At 43.8% G+C, this 22719-nt stretch overlaps 1 protein-coding gene across 10 annotated transcripts in view; it reads right to left on the bottom strand.

Moving 5' to 3' along the window:
* Positions 1-6: 6 nt before the first annotated feature.
* The window catches only part of ncam1b (neural cell adhesion molecule 1b), a 63973-nt gene continuing 41260 nt past the window's right edge, over positions 7-22719 (bottom strand). For 2 of the 10 annotated variants that reach the window (XM_019874325.1, XM_019874327.1), the window contains 13 exons: positions 20880-20909; positions 15594-15744; positions 13353-13540; positions 12440-12536; positions 12174-12344; positions 11275-11403; positions 9687-9689; positions 7821-7945; positions 6743-6923; positions 4735-4933; positions 3612-3728; positions 2055-2963; positions 7-219 (listed from right to left, as the gene is read on the bottom strand). In XM_019874325.1, the coding sequence (XP_019729884.1) occupies positions 102-219; positions 2055-2963; positions 3612-3728; positions 4735-4933; positions 6743-6923; positions 7821-7945; positions 9687-9689; positions 11275-11403; positions 12174-12344; positions 12440-12536; positions 13353-13540; positions 15594-15744; positions 20880-20909 (2418 nt within the window). In that variant the 3' untranslated portion in view covers positions 7-101. Of the gene's footprint in view, positions 220-2036; positions 2964-3611; positions 3729-4734; positions 4934-5088; positions 6060-6742; positions 6924-7820; positions 7946-9686; positions 9690-11274; positions 11404-12173; positions 12345-12439; positions 12537-13352; positions 13541-15593; positions 15745-20879; positions 20910-22719 lie in introns of those variants that run through there. The other 8 variants (XM_019874326.1, XM_019874328.1, XM_019874329.1 and 5 more) reach the window with 6 other exon arrangements.

Genomic DNA, 22719 nt, shown 5'->3' with positions numbered 1-22719 from the left:
GGGGGGGGGGGGTTGATGTGTTTACTTTAGCGCACTGGAAGTGAAAATTCCCGCAGCCGCACAATGTTTAAGATGGATTTTTTGTTTGTTTGTTTTGTTTTTCATGCTTTGCTTTGCGTGGACTTTGTCTGTATGACACTGTTGTGTTCGGCGGGCGTCTCCTTCATGGCGTTGGACAGCTCCTCCTGAAGTTTGCCCTTCCCTTCCGAAAAAATGGTCCTGAAATGGGTGTGGAGGGGGTGTGGGGGTGGGGTGGGGATGGAGAGTCCAAATTAGAAATATTAAAAGCAAAACGCAACGTTGGTGAACACTGAACCCTCGAAATGAGGTAGTCGACGTACAGTATATGTAAGAAGACCCGGGGCGCTTCCACAGTCTGCTTACATATTCCTTCACCACCGTTGACAACAATCGGGGGGAAAGGTCATGATGTTTCTTAAGAGTCATCCGGCGTCACATGGGCTTTCCTCAACCAAAAGCACATCAACAAAATGCTACGACGACAAAGCTCTCCTGCACACCGGAGCGAGGACAGGGCATTTCTCTCAAAGTCTGAGGGTGTCGAGGTAGATGCCGTATTTACCAAAAGCCCCTTTCAGACGAGGACCGTCGTTCTTTCATGCGATTTTACAAGAAATTATCCAAGTCCAATTAATCAGTATGAAAATGATCATATGTGACAAACTATCTTGGTTCATCTATCGATGCCGACAACGTGTAGTGACGAGCAGAACAATCCACTTGCATTCGATGGCAGATGGTACAATCAACCTATGTATCCACACTGCAACAAAATCATTGCTTTGTGCTGAACAAAACAGGCCCAGATTTCATATTGAGTCTTTTTTTTTTTTTTTTGAGAAGAGGGCGTCATTATTTTAGGTCTACACTATATTTTATTGTGATGTTTTTGTTGGGTGTTTTTTTTTATTTTTCCGTCAGATGTTCCAAATGTATAAGGCTACTGATACGGAAAGGGGGGTCAACTCGTGAATGCATCCAACGTAGTATTAGACGCGCAATGCCGTCGATACGGAAGCTTGTCAGATGCATGTTGCTTGCCGTGATATACTCGCAGAGGACGCTTATTGCACCTAACCTAATCTGTTGGGCGAACTCGGTCTGTCCGATATTGAATGTTCTTTTCTGCAAAATCTGAATATAAAAACTCCCAGACACGTAAGATGGAAAAAGAGTCTTGGTCTTGTCGTGAAAATGCTCTCATACCGTTGGCCTAAATGAGCATGAAAGATCAGCTATTTCAGGTTTCGTCGTCGTACCAGTCATGTTTATTCCTCTCCGTTGGTCCGCTTTCCACAGAGTTGAACAGAACTAACAGTAGCAGTAGCCACATTTTTTCTCGTTCTGGTCGGATGACCGTCACCAGAAAATGTCAATGGCTTACCTTTTGAGCTAGACTTACGGTTTTTTTTTTAATCTATTCAATGCATTTTTTAGGTGGCAGGTTCGTTTGTTAGAGTATTACGATTTTCCGTCTCTCGACTGCATTTTTCCATGTGTGCTTAAGTGTGATATTATAAAAGGAGTGTCTACTATTGTGACGTCTGAAAGAGGCTTCTTGAGTGCTCATCAGAACTCGCGCATAGCTGGCGTCGGGCCAAAACCTCCTTTGTCCAAATTTTGGTCAATATTTTTTCACAATTCTACAATTGAAAAATTGGTCAGTCCCAAGTATTTGAATTATTATTATTTTTTTCAAATTACCGACCAACCCTAAGTGCTAAAAATGGCCTGCTGTCTGACAGTGAAACGTTAACGGTTCAGCAAACACACGGTACTTTTGGTTTCCTGAAACGTGACAGTTGTGGAGATGTGAGGATTGCGCCCGACACTAGCGATACGCACGATCAAAACTTCACTCCTCAGTCACCACCAGACCATTGAGTTAACTTCATACCACCCTTATTAGGCTTGTTGCTAAATGTGTCGTCAATGGCAACATGTGGTGGTGAATGAATGAATGCACAAATTACTCACTCACACATACACAAACACTCACACACACACAAATAAACCTCTAGAGGGAGCCGTACTCATCGTTGACAGGAGGAGCGGTCTTGGTCAGAGGCTCTGATGCGTCCACTGAGAGGGGGAGATCTGCTCCGTCTCCATTGGGCAGAGAAGGGGCAGAGGGCGGGCTCTCTAAGCTAATGAGATCATCGGGGATGGCCGAGGGTCTCTCCGTGCCGTTACTCAGCTCCAAGTCGAATGTGGCGTTATTGAGACCCATGTCGTGGGCGAGTAAGTCGTACATGTGCGGTGGTGATGCGAGGAGGTCGCTCGCAGACGGGGGAGACAAAGGGGTGGGGACATCTCGGACCAGAGGGGACAATTCTTCAGCATCCGGCACTTTGGAAGCGCCATGGATGGCTGAAGATGGGGGGTTAGGGTGGGGGCTATGAGGGTAGGACGGCTGGGCGAGCTTGTCAGAGGTGCAGTTTGAATCGGGGTCTTTGGGTATGAGTGGCGGACTGGGAGCTGGTTTCTTGGTGTCAGGAGTAAGAGGAGGGTCCGTGGCCAACGGAGAGACGGGCGGACTCGCTTTAGCCTTTAGAGCGGCAAGTTTAGGAGAGTGCCTCCGTTTGGGCGGGATGGGCGTCCCGGGTTTCTGACTCCGTTCGGGGGTGCCGGGTGGACCGTCGCTCTTTGTCTTCTCTTCTTCGTCCGCCACCCACTCGGCTCCCCTCCGCTCGACTAACGGCGCGATCTTGGCCTCGACGGCTGCCCTGCACACAGGGGGAGTCGGCGGCGGCGCGCTCATCTCGGGACTGGGTGCCGGCGCCGGGATGGGCGTGGGCGAGGGGTCGTTGGCCGGGGTGGACAAGCTACACGTGAGCGTGGTGGTTTCGCTAGAGGGGCTGTCCTGAGCGGGGTCAATGGTGGCTGTGGCCGTATCGGAGGAGAGCGTGTCCAGTGCCAGGGCAGCAGTGAAAGCCGCCAGCCTGAGAGAGCAGGGAGAGAACAGAGACACACAAAACTAGACACCAGGGTGACTGTGACACAGGAAGGGTGGCCTCGAGCGGCAGGCGAGAGGATTAGTCGGCCTCACAAACAACACAAAGCAACCGAAATCAAGAAGGACGGTAGACAATGACAACAACAAAAAAGAAAACAACAACTATGAAGGAGAAACAAAGAAGCTCATGCTGTGAGTGGACATTAATGGGAGCGGGGCCGAGGGAGATACTGAATGGGAAGGCTGGAAATCCAGGAGAGAACTATTACGCAGAACCACCTCAATGGCTTAAACAGTACCAGTGACAAGTAAGCTTGACTCGAGAGGACAAAGGTCTTTCTTTCCATGTCTTCTACTGGTATTGCTTCAACATTCGTATGACCACACAGTCGACAAGTACTCCTGAAAAGCGACACACTCTCAGTGGACTCCACTCAAGAATGACCAGAACTTGTCTGAAAGAAGTGGGCGAAAGCGGGTCAAATTCTGTCCTGGTGGGTGGACAAGTGAATTCTTGATAGTGGAGTGCAAAGTTCCAACAGCTGATAAGGATGTTTAAGAGCAGCAAAATAAGAAAGGGAAAAAAATAAACAACAACAAAAAAAACGTTTGTGCGGCTGCCAGCTTGACTCACTCTGGCTCTGTGAGGGGCGTGGTTTCGTTGGGTTCTGTTGGGCCTGCTGCATTGTGATTGGCTGTGCACTCATCCTCCGTTCGGACCTCCACGATGGGCTCTTTGGACTCGTCTTTCCTGTGGACAGATATGTGACATCATCCTCGTGAATGGAGTGACTGATGAAAGTACTTGCATTGCGATGGAAACAAATCATTGTGCGCTGTAAACGCAGTTGTCCTTTGATCACAGAGTTGGAAAAACCGTGACTTCCTTGGGACAGGTTTTTCGGTATTTAGATGGAAATGACGTTTCTTAAGTTTGCCCTCTCCAGAAAACAGATTTCGAAAAAAAAGCAGCCAAAATATCGCTTGGACCCATTTGCATGGAGCATTTGTAGCTCATTTCATAATAACAACTAAACAAATTTCCACCTAACTTATATGACAGCCTGTCATACGTTTGGAAAATTATCCAATTTCACTTAATTTGTCAGAAAATGATTTTTTTAATTACAAATACAAAGTATATATTGGTTCATCTATTTATGCCAGTGACATGTAGTGACAAGCAGTTAAATGCTCTTTTATTAGATGGCAGAGGGTTCAATTAAACAATGTTGCCATTCGCATAACCGAATGAGTCATGACTTCCTGTGGTTAGGTCAGCTTTGTGTTCAATTGAACCCGCCAAGATTTCAAACTGAGTCAATTTTTGAGAAAACTGAGACACGATCAGAAATTTTTCAGGATTTATACTTTTTGTGTTGCATCCTCGGTTGGTGGTGTGCTGTGAGACTTGTGTGCGCTCTCAAATGCGTGCTGACTGTCCTAGGATGTTGAAATTCTTTTGGGCCACTTGGGGGCAGCACAAGAACACATTGGCTACATAAGTAGAAAACAAGAATTGAAAAATCCGGAACCAGCTTTAGTCACACCTCAGCATAAAACAAGGATGAATGAAGTGCCAGGTTTTCATTTATCTGCCAAGACACTGCATGTGAACTCGGCGAAAAGGTTGAGTTTATTTATAATGACCATAAATGACACGCTTACGGCACGGCCAACATTTAAATTCTACCGGGCAATCAGGTTTTCATTCGACCATGCTTGACCACTGAGATTGTATTTGTGCGGCTACTGACATGAATGCGGCTTTGCCCTCCTCCAGGTCTTTGCCTTTCGTTCCGGAGGCCGACTTGCCGCACAGGCACATGATGAGGCCGCACTTGTTGACGAAGTAGCACGTAACGTCGACGGCCAGGAGCAGCAGGACAAATGCCACCACCAGGATGCCCGCCCACAGCATGATGCCCATGGGGAACGCCGCGTCTTCGTCCAAATCTGACACAACGGTAATGACAACACAGTAGCGAGCGCGTGATGGGTTAGTCCATAAACAGATCAATACATCTGTAAATTGCTTCGAAGAAGAAACGACTCACCTGGTCTTGCTGCGGCGTTTTATAAACGTGGGATGCAAAACAGCCCTCAATCACATGTATTCAACATATGTATTTATTTGGAGTTAGATATAAACTACTCATAAATTATCCTTGTTCATCGAGCTATGCCAGCGACAAAAAGTGACAGGCAGCGCATTTATCTTCCACTTCATGGCAAAAGCTACATCATTAACCTGCGAAACCACCTGTTGCCTTTCACACAGCAAAGCAAGTGCTGGCGCGCACACGCTGTGTAAGCACATATGAGTCAATTAGGTTGAGATCATTGCGGCATTTCACAAGATTGTGATGTGAGAATTTTCTACAGTAAAAAAAAAAAAAAGTGGAAATGTTGGGAAACACTTAAAATACAGTGTTTATGTATAAATGACACTCTTAAGACAGGCGTGCAGCTCTGTGTATGCGTGTTGGGGGCGGCGCAGCACCCTTCAGTGATCATTGTAGAAAACGTGGTTAGGTATTTTGATACACTTGGACATGCAGGAGGGAAATGTCAAATGTCACAACTCGTAATACAGCGTGGACACTATTCAAATGTAATTAGGCTCTTTCCTGCTAGCTGTTTTTGTTGGCGTAAAGGTTAAGTCGGTCTTTCCATAATATACACACTTCGGTGAGCAACACAGCAGTCACTCAGGATTTAAAGTAAAAACACTCGAGTTGCTGAGTACTGGACCGTGGTCTGGTTAGTTGCTTCCAATTGTCACTCATCTCTGTTGTTTATCGCGACTCACTGTCAACATCGGGGGCCCGGGGGGGAGACTCCAATAGCTTTGGTTTGGTTGTGTCGTGAAGACCACCACCACCACACAGACACACACACACTCTCACACACACACACTTACACACACACACACACACACACACACACACACGTCCGTCATAGTTTTTCGAAAAATGCGCGCGATTTAGCCGCCATCCAAACTACGAGAGCAGCAATGCGGTGATGACGGACAGGATGAGTGAGACCAAACAGCACGTCACGGACGGGGAGCCCTGAGTGGCTGGGATGACAATGTCCAGAAGCGGTTCGGAGATCAGGAACGTTGGAGGTGAGGGGGGAGAAAAAAAGGAGGATGAGGGGAGGAAAAAAAGAGAAGGGGATGGGGGCAGAGGAAGAGAGAAAGTGAAAATATGTCGTCTGAAAAAACAAAAAGGTGAAAACATCAAAGAAAAGAAGGGAAAAAAGCAGCAACGCATTTGAAGTGAAAAGCACAAAGCGGGAAGATGGCGCCTGAAGAATGGACAAGATGGCGGCGGGGGGAGGGGCATGGACCAGTTTTAATTAGGACTGCCTGGTTAGTCAGCGGTTACATAGCACAAACTAGCCACCCTCTTTCCACTGTTAAGACTGAGAAAGATGACACTTATTCAGGGGGAGGCGTTTCAAGTCGCCTGGCCCAGTTGCGCAGGAGCAAACTCAAGCTCATTTCACGACACCTGTCAAACCTTCCAGTCGGGAAAATTCTGCCGGAAAAGCATTTTTTTTCCCTCTCGCCGCTGTGCGAGGAAATCTATTTTTTATTTTTTTCCGGCCCCGTAGATTTATTGAGTTGTCATTTTCACCTTTCAGGGCAAAAATAGAAGGTGAGCTTTGAGTGATGCTCCTGGCTGCACTTGTGTTTAGTTGCCGTGTTAGCGCCCGAGCAAGCGGGCGAGCGGGCTAATAGGACCGAAGGAAGCCTACCTGGCATGACGGCCGGCTGGACGGACGTCCTGATGGACATGCTCGCCTGCTCCGACTTGCCCTTCTGGTTCTCGGCCACCACGGAGATGTCATAAATGGTGTCCCACTCCAGCCCGCTCAGGATCACGTAGTCGCTGTCGCTGGGCATGCGGATTTCGGGTTTCCAGTGTGAAGACTCAATCTAAAGGCACACAAGTTTGGGCTTTTCAATTGTGGTTGAAGCCACGTTTCGGGGTTAGTTTTTGCACAGTGTCATCTTATAGCAAGATTTGCACTGTGGCCACTTTTGTATGCCGCACATACTCCACACGCACATGCTGTATGGTGTGTGTGTGTGTGTGTGTGTGTGTGTGTGTGTGTGTGTGTGTGTGTGTGTGTGTGTGTGTGTGTGGGTGTGTGCACTTCTTCTTCGTTGGTTCAGATGTTTTTTTTCTTCGCAGCCGCATTTGGCAGATGAGCATTCGGCGACTCTGCTGCTGTCAAAGCACGCTTTTGTGCGCAAAATCTCCTTCTGTGTCCTTGTCATTGTGTAACAAATCTAACTCCACGCTGTTGCCTCTGCCTACAGTGCGCAGAATGCCGGGGTCGAGATTATCTTCCCGTTTTTTTTCTTCTTCTTCTTCCGTTTAACATTTTTTCTATTGATATTGATCACGTGTATTGTCGTTGTGATCCATACTGATATTGACTTATTACCGAGCCCTCATTTGAAACCAATTTTAGGTTCTCAGATTCTAATTTGAACAGGGGGCGAAGGGTACCAAGCAATGGTTATTCGCTTTTTCCAATCAGGCTTTCAAGTCTGTGCTGTGGTTTCAAGTAGGGCTGTCAAAACGAAGAACAGGGCGCGCTGCCAAGATGAATAAATAAATAAATGTATATAAATAAGCGGCTCTGCGATTTTCACCGTTGACTTCCTTGTGACTAGACAATTAATCTCGGGAGCCCAAGTTTCAAGTAACACTCCAAAATCTTGTCGGTCTTCCCAGAAAGCAACTTGATATTTTCCTCAGTTGTCACTTCCTGACACATCAGTCCAAGCTTGATACCCACTGCGTCCCGATGTCGCCACACTCACTGGTTTGAAGCGGACAAGGTAATGGAGGATGGGCAATCCACCGTCATCTTGCTTGGTCCAGCTGACTTTCAGGGAGTTGCCTATTGGCTGAAGCGCTCCTTCCAGCCTGGGAGGACTTGGATTTCCTACAGGCAGGGGAGCAGCAGCGTCATAATCGACATTTCACAGAAAAAAAAAATCCCCCGGCCAGCGAGATGGGTTATTGAGCGAGGGCAATTGTTTCGTCTTTAGAAATTGAGATGGTGGAAAGTTTGAGAAAACGTCGGCTCTTTGTTGCCATGGTCCTTATGAGGTCATTGGCACTTCCTTTGTAACTTTGCCTCCAGATGGTGGAGTCACACTCATGACTAAATGACACACGGGTGCGTGCTCATCTGATTCAGTCTGAGTGACACTCAAACGGAATCCAGATGATTGACTGATATAAACCACGCCTCCTAGTCTTCAGGGCTTTTTTTCCCCTAATTGACTGCAATGTTTACAGCACAACAAATTAGCACCGGATAACATGGTTGCGCCACTCAGCCTCGGCGCGTGGCAAGATTTCGATAGCAATGGTTAAATGCAGCACTCGTAGCACTATCAGGCACGCACAAAAGTTTATCACCTGTGTGAAAAGGCAACAAACGGAAGAAGGTGCATTGCAGTTAGACATATTTTGACGGTGTGAGGCGATGACTTTGTTAGTCAGAGCTCTCAATATGAATGCTAAAAGCTGCTGATTGAGAACCAGAGCAAATTGCGGAAAGAGAGCTTTGTTTTTTGTTTTTTTGGTTTTTTTTTTAGAGGGAGAGTATTAATTATGGTGGAGTGCCCCAAAAAGTGTTTGTTTCTGGAAAAATTAGACACAACTATGGATGTACAAAATCTGTTATTCTCTTGTTTTAATCCCCATTTGCATCCTGTCTTCGAATTTATCTTGACCGATGCTCGGTTTTAATCATTTGAGTCAATCATTTCGATGATTTTATGACTTTTGCGATGAACATATTATTTTATTTTGTTCTTTAATGTTTTATATAAAACACTTTGAATTGTCTTCTACATGAAATGTGCCGTAAATGAAACAGCTTTTTCTTTCTTTTCTGTATTTGAATGCCATTAGCACAGAAGAGCGACTGTGACGACAAACAGGGAAAGTGTAGCCATGATCAAAGCAAATGGAACATGCTGGGACGTGTGAATGCATTTGGCTTTGCAGTACAATCCAATCCCAAACACAAATTAATTATACCCTCTCCATTATGTGTCTGTAAGGAGTGAATGGATTCACTTTTTCATTTTACAGTGCCGTGATAAAATATTTGCCCCCTTCCCTAATTTCTGTGTCTCTGTGTGATATTAAAATTCATTTGATGGACTGAAAACTTTGTATGTGATAAATATGCAAAGAACACATAAATCAGGAAGGGGGCAAATACTATTTCACCGCACTGTCTAAGGGCCTCTATAGCTGAGTTTGATATCTGGGCAATCAATGAATAGGTTCTTATAACGTTGGCAGTGCAGTAAATTCAGATTTTAAGATGGCAACTTTCTGCAACTGATTAATTCGCTTGTGATGATTTGCGATTGGAACATTTGTGGATGTCGAGCAATAGTGTTTGACTTTGTTTGTCTACAGGTGAGATTAATAACGGAGCATCTCACAGATAGCTGCCTCTCAATAACAATTCACGCAATGCTGATAAACATCGCCAAGGTAACCGGCTCTGGCTCTCATTAATCCTGCCAAGACGGACGCCTACTCTATTGATTAATGGCATTTGGCTCCAACTCTGCTGCGCGTCCGCTTAGAAGCAATTAATGTGGCGTTTAATAGCGGCATTTGCCGATTAAAGCGATCAGTCCCAACGTCAAGTTTACCTTCTGCAGAGTGAAGGGGGGCGGGCCGTCACGGTGCCATGCAAACCAGAATAACAGTCACATTAATTGCACATGTACAGAGTATGAGTGGTTGAAAGGGAAGGGAATAAGAACAGGCGTGAAGAATAGAGCAGAGGACACATGACTAGCATTCTAAAACCCCGGAACAGGGCATCAGAGGGTAAGAAGGCTCTCTAGTGTGTGTGAAAAGGGCAACAGACGTCTTAAACGAACGCACTTCGGTGCTTCTGATGAGTCATGAGCAGAAGGGAACAATCTAAACAGTCGATGGCACAAAGCTGAATACCAGAGGAGTGATGTTTGCCTTTTGAAATGCAACTTTGCTTTAATTCATCACTCTGAAGTTTAGTAATTCACACGCTGCTAATTGGATGGTCATTATTATTGCTACTGGGATAACGTTTGGGATATGACAAAGAGATCCCGCAAAATGGCCGCAACAGAAGATCTGGCATTTAGCCACGTTGGCTTTTCACACGGAAACCACCGCAGGCAGCATTTTGTTGCAACTGTGCATTTTCACACAGCAATACAGGATCCCCGACCAGATAATTGGACAACGTCAGCTTTGTTTCATCGCTCGGCAGCATTTATACAGAACATAAAAGAAAAAAAAGTGGACAAACTCTATTCTTGCAAAGGGGGGCTTTAAAACCACGTCTCCTACAAACTAACACACGAGGCCAATTTGTACAATTGATTAAAACTAATCTGCACAGCTCTACTCTAATCATCCCGACAACAGAACAAACCCGTGTCTCCTGAGAATAAACCAAAAACGGCATCTTAAGACAAAGAAAAACACAAAGTGGTAATTAATCATCTGCAAAAATGCACTTCCAATTCAACTTCATGAGGTGATTAAGATCGAGATTTGCGCTTATCAAGAATAATTCTTGAAATATAACCCAATGTTCCTCAAACACTGTTGACCTGCGTCGAAAAGAAAAAAAAAAAACCCTTGCCAGTTTGACTTTAGTAAGCATTTCGAACGCACAAGTGCCAAAAACAAAAGAATCCAGAATTCCAGTGATTCAATTTCAATGACTGAGTTCACTGTTGTGTTAAGTGTTGTTTCTTGCCACCAGAGGGGGCTGATTGCTAAATAATAGCATCTAATCAATGTCATGTCGTAATTGATTTGGGCCAAGTCACAATTATTGTGTGAGCCTAATGAAATGCAAATGTTAATTCAAATTGAAGTGTAGTTGCGTCTAGAGAGAAATGATGAAAAGGGGCCGCTGGGAGTTGAGTGTTTATCAGAGCAACAATAACCAGGATGACCTTTAGGTGTGATGTATTGTCATGAAGGTGGTGGGTGCGCTTTTTCAAGGCATGTTAATTCCATTTAGAAATGAGCACAAGAAGGAATGATTGATTTGGGCTTTGCCCGTTTCACGTTCCTGTAATGTCTTCACTTTGCAACGTTGCCATCACTTAAGAATTGTTTGACGGCTGTGTTTTGATGTTTGTGCCAGTCTCGGTCCAGATTGCAAACAGTGCAGACTGTATTACTAAGGACTTGAGACCAAGAGTCAAGTTGTTGTTTGTCATGTGAGGGACTTACGGACTGGCTCCGTCTTGAAGGTCTCGACGGGGCAGCTTTCGCCTTCCCCCTTCCCGTTGATGGCAGACATCTTGACTTCATAGGTGGTGTCTGGCCTCAGGTGTGTTATGGTCACCTCGCCGATGGAGCCTAGCAGTGTCAAACGCTCATGCTCAGCAAAGAAAATTATTTTGGACTCAGCCTAGAAAAGCCGAAAGATTGTACTTGAAAATTGTAGTTTTGAGATCATGGTTGGCACTGATGTCAGAAAACGGTGGAAGCTCAAAGCATGAACACCTTCTCATTGTCAAATAAGCGTGAAAGTTATCATAAAACCTGCATTAACTGCTTTAAGTAACCTTTTAACATGATTAAGTTAACTTGAGACATTCAAGACATCTCTTTTTATGGTCTATTTTCCCTACTTTTATTATGATTATGGTATTTTTTTTTTTTTGCAGGGGACAGCTTGCACAGGGCATCAAATGACAGACCACATAGCTAAATTGTATAGGAGACTGTTTCTTAGGATCTACAGGATGTACAGACCCCTTACCGTCACTGGTAACCTTTTGTATTGGGAATCACCAGGGGGAAAAAAGCCAAAGAAAATACCAAATCCCTTTTGATGCTTCCTGAGTTTGAAGTCCACTATCCCGCTGCATTTCAATTTGGATGGTTCAGATTCAAGGTTATATATATTTTATGACAGGTGAGCTTGGTATAAATCCAGTTTAAATTTTTTTTTGTTTTGGCATTTATTTGGAATGCCACCAGATGGGCGTGGACAAGATGGTGCAGACAGACAGAAAGATGATTGCGAATAAACTGCAATTCCAAAGGACAACAGCAGCAATTAACACCTGCTGCTTCTAAATGTAGCCAAATGGAGGGGGAAGAAAAATCCAATTCATCATTACCATCTTTGAGCTCATAGATTCTATGCGACCAGCTGCCTCTGTCTTGCATCCTCCATGTTGCTTTATACTTGAGCACGGGGACGCCTCCGGTGGATTCAGGCTCCTCGAACTGAACCAGCGCGGTAGTGGAGAAAGGTGACACCTCATTGATGAATGGAGATGAGGGCACCTCTGTGGTAAAATGGGAGGACAGGAAGTGAGGTGATTAAAAAAAACAAATAAATAAATAACACACGAACATTGATTTTTCTTTTTCTGAGACTGACCTGCTTGAATGAGGACAAACTCTTTGGCTTCTGTGCCCATCTCATTGGAAGCAGTGCAGTTGTAACTCCCAAAGTCATTCTCAGACACCGGCGTCACCTGTAGGGAGACAAATGACAATCGTTACTTTACTTCAGTAAAGTGTTTTGTTTTTTTTAAATTATTTATTGTTATTTTGTTCATGCCTCCACAATCCTACAAGTTTGAGCTATGAAAATAGTTCTGCTTAAAGCCTCCGGTGGCTGAAATGTATTCCACCGGATTGTCTCGGAACTTTCCACGCCACAACCAGAGGCGCTAGCCACCAGCTTGCTTCTGAGCTAACGGCCTTCTGGGGCTGACCCCTTCGCTTAGGATTAAAAATAACAACACGGAGTTGCTCCGTTAATCGTGGCATCCAGGGAAGACGTGTTTTCGGTTAAACGCAACTCGTAACTGCGTTGGCTAATGATTGATGCAAATGACGGCATGCAAGACGGTTTTTATGTTGCGAGGGTGTCACTCGGTGCTGTTCTAATCTCGCCCCTAAAAAAATCTGAAAACTGAAATCATGAAAAACATTTAAATGCTTTCTCTCCTTAATTCAGTGCTCCCCACTTCTCAGTCTTTGCACATTTCCAGCAATTTTCTTCAAACATTTTGAGCATTTTGAAACAAATCTTTGAATTCACTTTACAGATAAAAGTTTAAATGTATTTAAAGCACGACGACGCATCCCCCTCCACGCACCCTGAACCTACAGAAGGTAGGTCTGGAATTTATTTCCTGTGATGAAGAGAGGTTCACTGCATTCAATTTTTATTCGCTGCTGTGGATTTCCCACCGTGAATTATTCACAGTACATAGCTGGGAAAAAAAAACTCATAAAATCTTGATGATGCAAAGAGGCGCCATTAAAGAGCGCGCCCATCTTACTTGGAGGTAGCTGGCCAGGGGCGAACTGAAGATCTTAACGTTGCTCGTGTTGGCGTTGGGCAGCGTCAGCCCGTCCCGCAGCCAGTCAATGGTGACCTGGCTGGGGTGCGCCTGTACCTCACAGCTAATGTTGACGGCGTTTCCCTCCCAGGTGTACACCGCCACTTCGCCTTGGATTTTCGGAGTGTCTTGGGAGAAACATGTCCGATGGTTACACTCGTAATCTCAAGGATGTAACGATGCTTGAAATGAAAAATGCATCCGTGTGTTTATATAAGGTAGCGATACACCTGTAGATGCCAGTGTGTTGCCACACTAATATTACACTTGGAATGGTGAAATAATGACAAAAACACCAGATGAAAATAATTTGGGTTCTTGCAAACATTTCCAGTGACTGCGTTTCCAAATGGGTTGGTTGGTTTGATCGAATGGGCTCATCACATTACATTGCGCATGCATGGAAGACAGCCTAGAACTGAAGCTGTCTTTGATGCCAAATGCATGACTTGTCAACGCAGGACCTCTAATCATGAAGCTGATACCTGTGTTCAAAGCATGCCTCTGCATCAGAGTGATGCATCAAAGCCAATCACTTAGAAATGAGATTTTTTGTTTTTTTTTAATCATAACCATGAAAAGGATTTTTGAAGCATTTTTCACCATTTTTGACTACTCAAACTGCTTGGCGTCAAAAGCTCCATTTTACGCAGAATTCAGCAAAGGTGCTTTCACACAACAATCAGATCATTATGAGGCCAGTGTCTTATGTGACGTAAATGTATGGACAATTGGTTTCAACCCAATGGGAACCGCATGTTCACTGTGATTTGCCTGGCCTTTGTGGCATTCATGCCGCTGTTCGGCTTCCCCTCTTAAAGCTGCCTTTTTCCAGTGCCACTGATCTGTGACGGCGAAGTGAGATTTCACTTTTACTACCCTTTTGTTAAAAGCGATCGTCCGGCAAGTATTTTATTTCATCGTAACGCATCTAATGATCACATTGTGGGACTTTGGGAAAACTTGTCGCGGTGTGAAAGTGTGCACACAGTGATTTCATGCTTTGTTGGGATCTGTGTGAAAGGCAAAGGCTGATAAATACCGGATTGTTTTGCTGCTTTGCAAAATACAGATGCTAGTCAGAAGGTGTAAAACTGTCTATTCAACGTTCATACATAGAGGAGTAACATGGAAGAAAGGCAGGAAAATGGCATCTTTCAGAGGCAGAAGGTCATTGCGTTAATGCATGGAGGTTTGCACTGATGTCGTTAAGCGAATACATTTTCAATTTCTTTTTTTTATCCCATTAGCGAAAGGATCGAGATGAAAAATGTCAGGCAGTAATAGAAGCGGGGAGTTGCCACACAGCGAGCTGTCAGATGAAGAGCTCTGGGCGACACGTTGCGTGTCTCAAGCCTCTCAACCAGGTTTCCACCGTTTTCGACAGCACCCTGCTGACTTTATAAATTCGTGTCATGTGCCGACATAAAACGGGATAACGGTTCTGCAGCTACCACCCTAAAACTTCAGGTCGAATCAAAGCGGCTGTGAATGTCACATGTTTATGATATTGGCAGTAACACATTTGGCAGCTGGATCGCCATTTATTTAGTTATGTATTTTTTTAATTTTGTAAATAATTCGAATATTTTAGCATTCCTGTCATACGTGCGTATAGAGAAGTTAACCATGATTAATCATTCATTAAACTGTTTAAACAATAAAAATCTCATTTACAAATGAGCAAAAGAACTTTCCGGTGTTCGGTACATTCACTTCTTATATAGGTCGGTTTTCAATGGTTTCAACATATGAGGTTCAAGATTACGAAGGGGTGCGCAATGAACTCGTTTGGCATGGCACGAGACACATTCAGTTATCACCCATTGTTTTATGTTTGTGACCTGGATGTGTTTTAAATTATTTATTTTTGTTTTTTTCCAGGCCAAAGCAAGGAGAGTATTGCTTTGCCACCATCTTAGTGCCAATGAACTATGTTGAAATGAGATAAGGAGCTTCATTTAGGCAAAAGTATTACTTTCCCACCATCTTGTGGCAGCTTGGCGCCAAGGCCGTATGTTGAAGTGAGATCAGGAACTTCATTTAGACAAAAGAAGCATGATATCACCCTCTTATATCATCTATATACAATTCTTTCTATGGAGTGCGTCAATTACTGACAGATTTTTACTATTTGCGGCAAACACTGCCGAAGGGGTTCACTACACACTGAATACTTACAGCGAACCTCCAGATATGCCCCCTGGTCATCTTCCCCAATGGCACTGCGCGCCGAACACAGGTACTGCCCGGCGTCGGTGTACTTGACGTACTTAAGTGTGAGTGAGGAAACGCGAGCATCACTCCGCACCACCACGTTCCCATCCTCACTCTGAACAGAAGCAAACAATAGCCTAGTTAGTCCATTAATCCATGTGTGTTATTTACATGCCGCATGTCATGTGGAGCGGCAGACATGATGCAAGAGAAAAAAAACTGTATGGTGGAAATGAGCCCTTAGGATGTATAGGCGCCATGTCATGATAATTGGCTCGACAAATGGCTTAATGATTAGCATGAATATTTGCAATTCTAAAAACTCAAAACACCAAAGTTCACCATCCTCGTTTTAGGCTCTTCTGAATTAGGTTTAACCACGAGGGAGAGCCCTCCTTGATCTAGACGTTTACAAAATATGTGGACTGAGCCAGTGCATTAGAATAGTAATTTTAAGTTTAACCACAAAAGGGGAATAAAGAGAACCATAGACGTTCATATTAGAATGATAATTTCAGAATTGGACACTGGAGTGTGCCATACTGCATTAGGTAGCTGAATTAAAATACACAAATGACACATCCATATGTAAACGAATGAAAACATAGTTTCACACAAACTAAATATCCAAATATGAGCCTGCTTGCTGATAGTCATTATTTTTGCCGACACGTGTATCCAGAAACAGCTTTTCAAGGAATATTTTTCAAAGATTTGCCCATGACTATATTCTCACAAATATATTTCATGTGACGATTACAAAGGGTTGAGTCGAGGAAAGAAATACGCTGAGGAGCAAGACGACATTTGATTACAGGAAAAAAAGGCAACAGATGTGGAAACACACGAGCACAGTTGGCAGTAGCGGGGAGCTGATCCATAATTCATGACAGAAGGAACCATGCAGAGCTTTCAGCTCGCAATGTGTAGCACATTGTGACAGTCACCTTTAGCCAGCTTTTACGTTGCTTTCATTCAGGCCCATTTGATTTATCTATGGCTAGATTGCTTGTCCTGATCACCTCAGCGCTTATGTGGCTGCTAATTCTTTCCAAAACGTGTGTCAAATTCAGCAAAGGAGAGAACGCGTTGCATTCCGAGCCAGAGAAATGACAACAGGCAGCTGGCGAATGAGTTATGTAAATGACTCCCCACACACAAGAGACGCTACCTGTTTTCTCGACACCTGACTTGAAGCATCTTCCCCACCTTCAGGGTCAACAACTGCCACTTCCAAACCCTGACAGGACGACCATTTGTGACATTGATACCAACCAGGCCTCATGATCACGCTAATGCCCGTAGCAACTGTTTCGCTGCAAATAATTGCCTCCCACCAGTCCTGATAATTCTTTTATGACTTTGCCCGCATGCGTTCCATTTTATCGAGCTGCAAATGACAGATGATATGAATTGCCTTTTGAGGCAATGCCATTCATCTGATTGCCCGCCGGACTTGGCAAACCTCAAGCCGTCAATCCGTATTGTTTCCGTATTGAATTTAATTAATGGATTTGGGATGCAAAGTTTCTATGTTTGTTTATTTTTTGTTGGATTGTTTATTTTACAAGGTGTGACGGCAGTAAACACCTCAAGCAGCTCTTTCCCATTTTTTTTCTCCTCCCCAGGGGCGAATGGCAAAGGGCCAAGCTGCAGGCAAAACAATGCCCTGGCTGCTTTTACAGATACTGTTTGGGGAGGCAGCCAGGGAGGTAGTGTAAAGAGAGACCCTCCTAGTTTGTATTCCGATTGAATAGGCTTCGCATGTTTGCCGCATTTATTATGCAGTGCGGGTAGAGGGACTGGAGCAACGCTTATGTAACACAATGGCCTTTTATTCTGACCCCGGTGCAGAAAACATTCTCTGTCGGACTCTGCCGCTTGGCAACGCGGCCGATGTACAAGTTGAAATTTGGCACTCATTTGGTAAATATTAATTGTTTTTGTTTTCAGCAACATTTTTTTTTCCTTCACGACACGTCCATTTAAGACAAACCAAATGGTCTCTCTTAATATAGTGGGAAGGAGCAGATCAACTCAACTACAGAGAGGCACAGGCTTCTGTTTTGGGTAAAGCTTGTGCTAGGGCGCTGGAGTTGATCCCAGCTGACTTTGGGCGAGAGGCAGTGCAATCTCCGGACTGGTTTCAGCCAATCACAGGGCAGCCTTTATTCATTTATATGCATATATTTTCACCAGCAATCCTAACTTATGAAGCTATCATAATCAATGTTAAGGATGGCAAGAGAGTTGGTGCATTATTTTTCAATACCTGACTGGCAACCAAACAGGAGTTCAGAAAATTCCGAGAGTAATAAGTATATCAAATTTTAAAATACTATTGATAAAAACACTTTATGGGTAAATTGATCTATTCAAAGTAAAAATTCAGCTTTACAGATGCCACATATGTTCTGTCGCACTAAACATGGCTGCTGGGATCAGAAGCCATTATAAGGCAATTGCAACCACCGAGTGGCATCACTAGTCGGGGGGCAGGGGGGGTGAAGGAGGATTTTGTCTCAGGTTTAGTCTCTACAACAACATCAAGACTGTTAGTACCGCCATTAAATAAGCAAATGCTACAGCACATTTTCTTTGCTTTTATGGAGTAGCAGGTAGAACGTTGGAGCATGAAATCGAAAATGTACAATCGCAGCGGTCCCCAACCTTTTTTGCCCCACAAACCGGTTTAATTTCAGGCAATATTTTCAGGGACCGGCCTTTAAGGTGTGACGGATAAATACAACAAAATAATATGATATGACCTGCATGAAAACTGGTATTTTCCAAACATAATAATGAACACAAATCATGACACGAGGAACGTCCTATCTTGCCGCAACACTCTGTGGTCGCTATGGTAACATTTAAACATGCCTTCAAAATAAGATACACCGCAAATACAAAGTGCATGAAAAATAGGAATCACCACCGCCGCATATTATGCAGAGTGGGCTGGGTGGGTGGGAATCTCCCGCTGAGATAAATCCGTATTTTAAGTAGGACTCCTGATGCTGTCTATTAAATGTAGCCTTCTTTTTCTTGGAAGTCATAGGCTCCTCTTCTGTCTCCTGGCTGGGCCTTTTCCCCTTCCCAAAGACGTTTGTTTTGTATTCATTTTGCTCGCCCCTGGGTTTCATTTAAGCGTTAACCTATCACGTGACCGAGAAGCGCGCCTTGAGCTGCGTCAAAAGTGAGATATTGTAGACCGATGTAAGAGAGAATCCGGTAATTTTTCAAAATAAAACATCTTTCAGATTCCAAAATAAATAAAACGGAAGAAATGTAAGTTATTTATCCTTTCTGTGCGGCCACGGACCGGTACCGGGATTGAGGACCCCTGTACTACAGCACACGTTAACTTCACGTGTCACCAAACCTTAACTGGCGCGGCGTTTGTAAGAAGGAAATGTGCTCTGCTCTGCAGATTGTCCGCCGAGTCTGCCGCATTTGGCGCTAACATGCTCGGCACGCACACAACACTGTTCCGTTCCCATAACTCTTCTCGCCACTGCCTGCCTTCTATTATGGGATGTCTACACACACACACACACACACACACACACACACACACACACACACACAGTACAAGCGTTCTGCAGCTGATGACTTTCATTTCCCCCACCCATTTATGTATACCCATCACAGTCCTGTCGATATTGACATCATTAAGTTCACACCTTGAAAGCACTGCTTAGTCGAAAGACAGCTAACGTCCCATAGACCTGATACTTCAACAGGCACGTGCACCAAGTGGACACAAACCTTGTAATTATTGCCGCACTTGACTACGAACCTTCCCTCCTCACCTGTCATCTCCAAAAACTGATTTCTCATTCAAGTACTCTCTGGACATCACATGATCATGACTGAATGAATGGCATTCCACAAAAACAGGAGTAAGGGCAAGTCTTAATAGCACCCTGAGCTTAATTTCATTTGACCCTGCACCGCCATCTTTGTGAAATGTATTAATTTAAAAAAAAACATGCGCTTAGCAGGGGAGCCCCGAGGAGCCACTTATTTCGCTTACGCCTCTGGCCGGGTCTGACTCTCAATAATATCAATATTTGATGTTGATGTGAGTTCATCATCACGACTTTGGCTAGATATTAAAACAACATGAGAGAATTCTATTTTCATATTCAGCCAACGTAGTGAAGAACTGGAGCTTGATTCTGTGTTTGCCACATAAATAAATATGTCCTGTACTTCTATTTAGCACTTGCAAGAACTCATGAGGTGAAGAAAGTTGCTGGCAGACTATTCTTTTGGCATTTTTATTTCTTTCACCAACAGTCGCTGGCTGCGATGCATCGAGGCAGAGACATAACGCGATGCAAAAGATATTGGCACGGCATTGGGGGAGCGATGACGGTTTGCCAAAGTTGGATTTTTCTTAATAAAATAAACTCACTGGCCAATTCCTAGATGCTGTAAAAGGTGGCGCGCCACCACTGATAGGAGAAATGAGATGTAGTTGCGCTAACCAAGATAAAAAATTTCAAGACTTAAAAAAAAGATCATGGAAGCGATAAAACTGGGCTGCTTATCTGGGAGTAAAAAAGAAATGGGGAAAACATCCATACAAATCAGTGTTTTTAAATGTCTCCTTTGTGTACCCTGACTAGAAACTGCTGGGGGGGGGGGGGCGCAGTGGGGTCACCTATCAGAGTTGTGTGTAGTGATAACATGATTTGTTGCATATTTTTTATTTACTATGACACTTTGAGGGTGGTTGGTCTGATGAATCCTTTTCAGACAACACAACGTAACGTTCCAAGTTGCAGCCATTTGATAAGTCAGGCGCGAAACATGACAGAATTCAAGAAGAGACACATGGCAAAGCACGAAAATGTTCCTCCCTCTATCCCTCCTTGCCGTCTTCCATGCGCCATCAAAAGTCTTCACTCAAGGTAAAACGTAATAAATGCCAATTTGTTTTCTTGACTTTATTAGTCATTAATATTTATTTCACATTGTTTTTTGACGTGCCACACAATAGTTATTCTCCATGAAATGCATTTTTAATCACTCACAAAAAAAGAGGGTCCACTGTATATATATCGCAAACTCAAATGGCCTCATACACAGCGGAAAAGTTACACCGCCCCCATTGTGCGCCTACTCTTCTTGAAGGATTTTCATCTGCATCCATCCATAATCGCATTCGACTCCCCTGACATGGGAGATGGATGAGTGTCAGGAAAAAAGAGGAGGGAAAAAAAAGTCATGCATTTAGAATACCTTGTGCTGCTCAGGACGAGTCCATGATGCCTGTAAAGGACAGAGAGAACAAAAAACGACAACAACAAAAAGGCAGAGTAATTCTTAGAAGGCAATCCTCGTGAGCGGGGGTAAAAAAAAAAAAAAAAGCGTTGGTGCTTCAAATGACACATAGGTATTAAGTTCTGTGTTTTGTTTTGGGAGGTTTTTCTCCCCCATCTTTAATACCTGAGCTTGAAAGTTGGATTTGGCGCAAACAGTCGACGTATCAAGTGCAGTTCTATACTTGATGTCGACTATTGTGTGACGGCAAAGGCCCGGATTTTAAATATTTTCAGTAATCCCTAGCGTGTCCTCTTTGGAACAACACTGCATCTAAGCTCCATTAAGAAGCCCATCCATGATAAGAAGTGTCATGATAGCCCAAATGCTTTCAAAGATAAGATTAAAAAGGTCTTCACTTTATCTCGGGGGGGGCATGGGGAACGTTAAAAAAGTGGTATTGAGATGATCGATTCGCCATCCATTTTCTTGTGGCTTTCGTCATCAGATGCAATGTTGGCACTAAGATAAAGGAAGACACGCTACATTTACTTTTTACACTAGTCGCAGCTCAATATTTTTCTTCAAAAGGCTACTGAAAGCTGAATTGATCAAACAAGCCCTTGGGACCCATTTTGTGTTTGTCTACAACCAGTAAATGTTGGCCATTACTTTAGTTAATCCTGGCAGCTATGGATTGTATTCAACGTCTGAATGCTGGATACATCAGTGAATTCTAAGAGGATTGGAACAATGTTTACATCGCACATTAACTCTCCCTATTATGTCGACGGGAGTATTACATGTTGGTGTTCATTGGCCCGCTATGCATTCATGTATTCTGTCGACATTTCATTACGAGAACATGCTGGCTAATTTAGTTAGCTGCATTATGCTGAAAACCAAAATGATTGGCAACTGGATTTGCAAGTGTTTATTATTTAAGAATTGAATACAGAATTTCTGCAAATGGTGCCACAGATCAACTATATGATTCCAGAAACACACTGTTGGAATATTAAACAAAGGCGGCAGTTTATTACAACAGACATGTCCAAGAGTTTTAATTAAAATGCGAACGGTAAAAGCACGGATGTACAACATATTGTGGAGCAACCACCTGCCAGTCGACTGGACTGCTAATTGTCGATGCCATGAAGCGAGCTTCTGAGAAGTCCGCACTCCATTTCACCTGACAAAGTGTTTTGGTTAGCAACATCGTTGAAATTGGCTCAACTCATGTGAATAATTGCATTCACCAAATGAGGTCATTGCAGTCCTTCCTAATTTTTGTTTGTTTGTTTTTTGATGGGAAATGAGAGCCACCTATTTGAGGGAGAAGGTTATTTGTCAACCTAGCAATTGCGGTACATGTCTACTTCAGGGATGGCTACTATTTGCAGAAATACGGTATGTACATTATGGAAAGTGACGACGGAACAGATTGCACTGTATTTTGCAGCCCGCTCACATGAATGGCTTTTGAGCTCCGCAGGACAACATGCGATGTCCATTTTGAGTGACAGACACAGCTCACCAAGACAAGAAGCTTTACAGAAGGCATGCTCGAAGGAGAACATGTGAAAGCGTGACAATGAGGTGCGATGGCTCGTGTAACAAATAGAATGGCAAACAGCTCTTTCATCGGATGAAAAGCACGGAAACTTCTGAAGTAAACACAATCTGCTGGAATAATTGTCAGCGGAAAAAGAAATACAGTGGTACCTCTACTTACGAATATCTCTTCATACGAAATTTTCAAGTTACGAAACCCATCAACAGGAAAATATTACCTCTAGTTACGAGAGAAATTTCAAGT

This window comes from Hippocampus comes, unplaced genomic scaffold (assembly GCF_001891065.2).
Source record: "Hippocampus comes isolate QL1 unplaced genomic scaffold, H_comes_QL1_v1.1 scaffold125, whole genome shotgun sequence".
Lineage (NCBI taxonomy): Eukaryota > Metazoa > Chordata > Actinopteri > Syngnathiformes > Syngnathidae > Hippocampus > Hippocampus comes.
The sequence above is the reverse complement of the archived record's forward strand: the minus strand, read 5'-3'. Positions and strand labels throughout refer to the sequence as shown.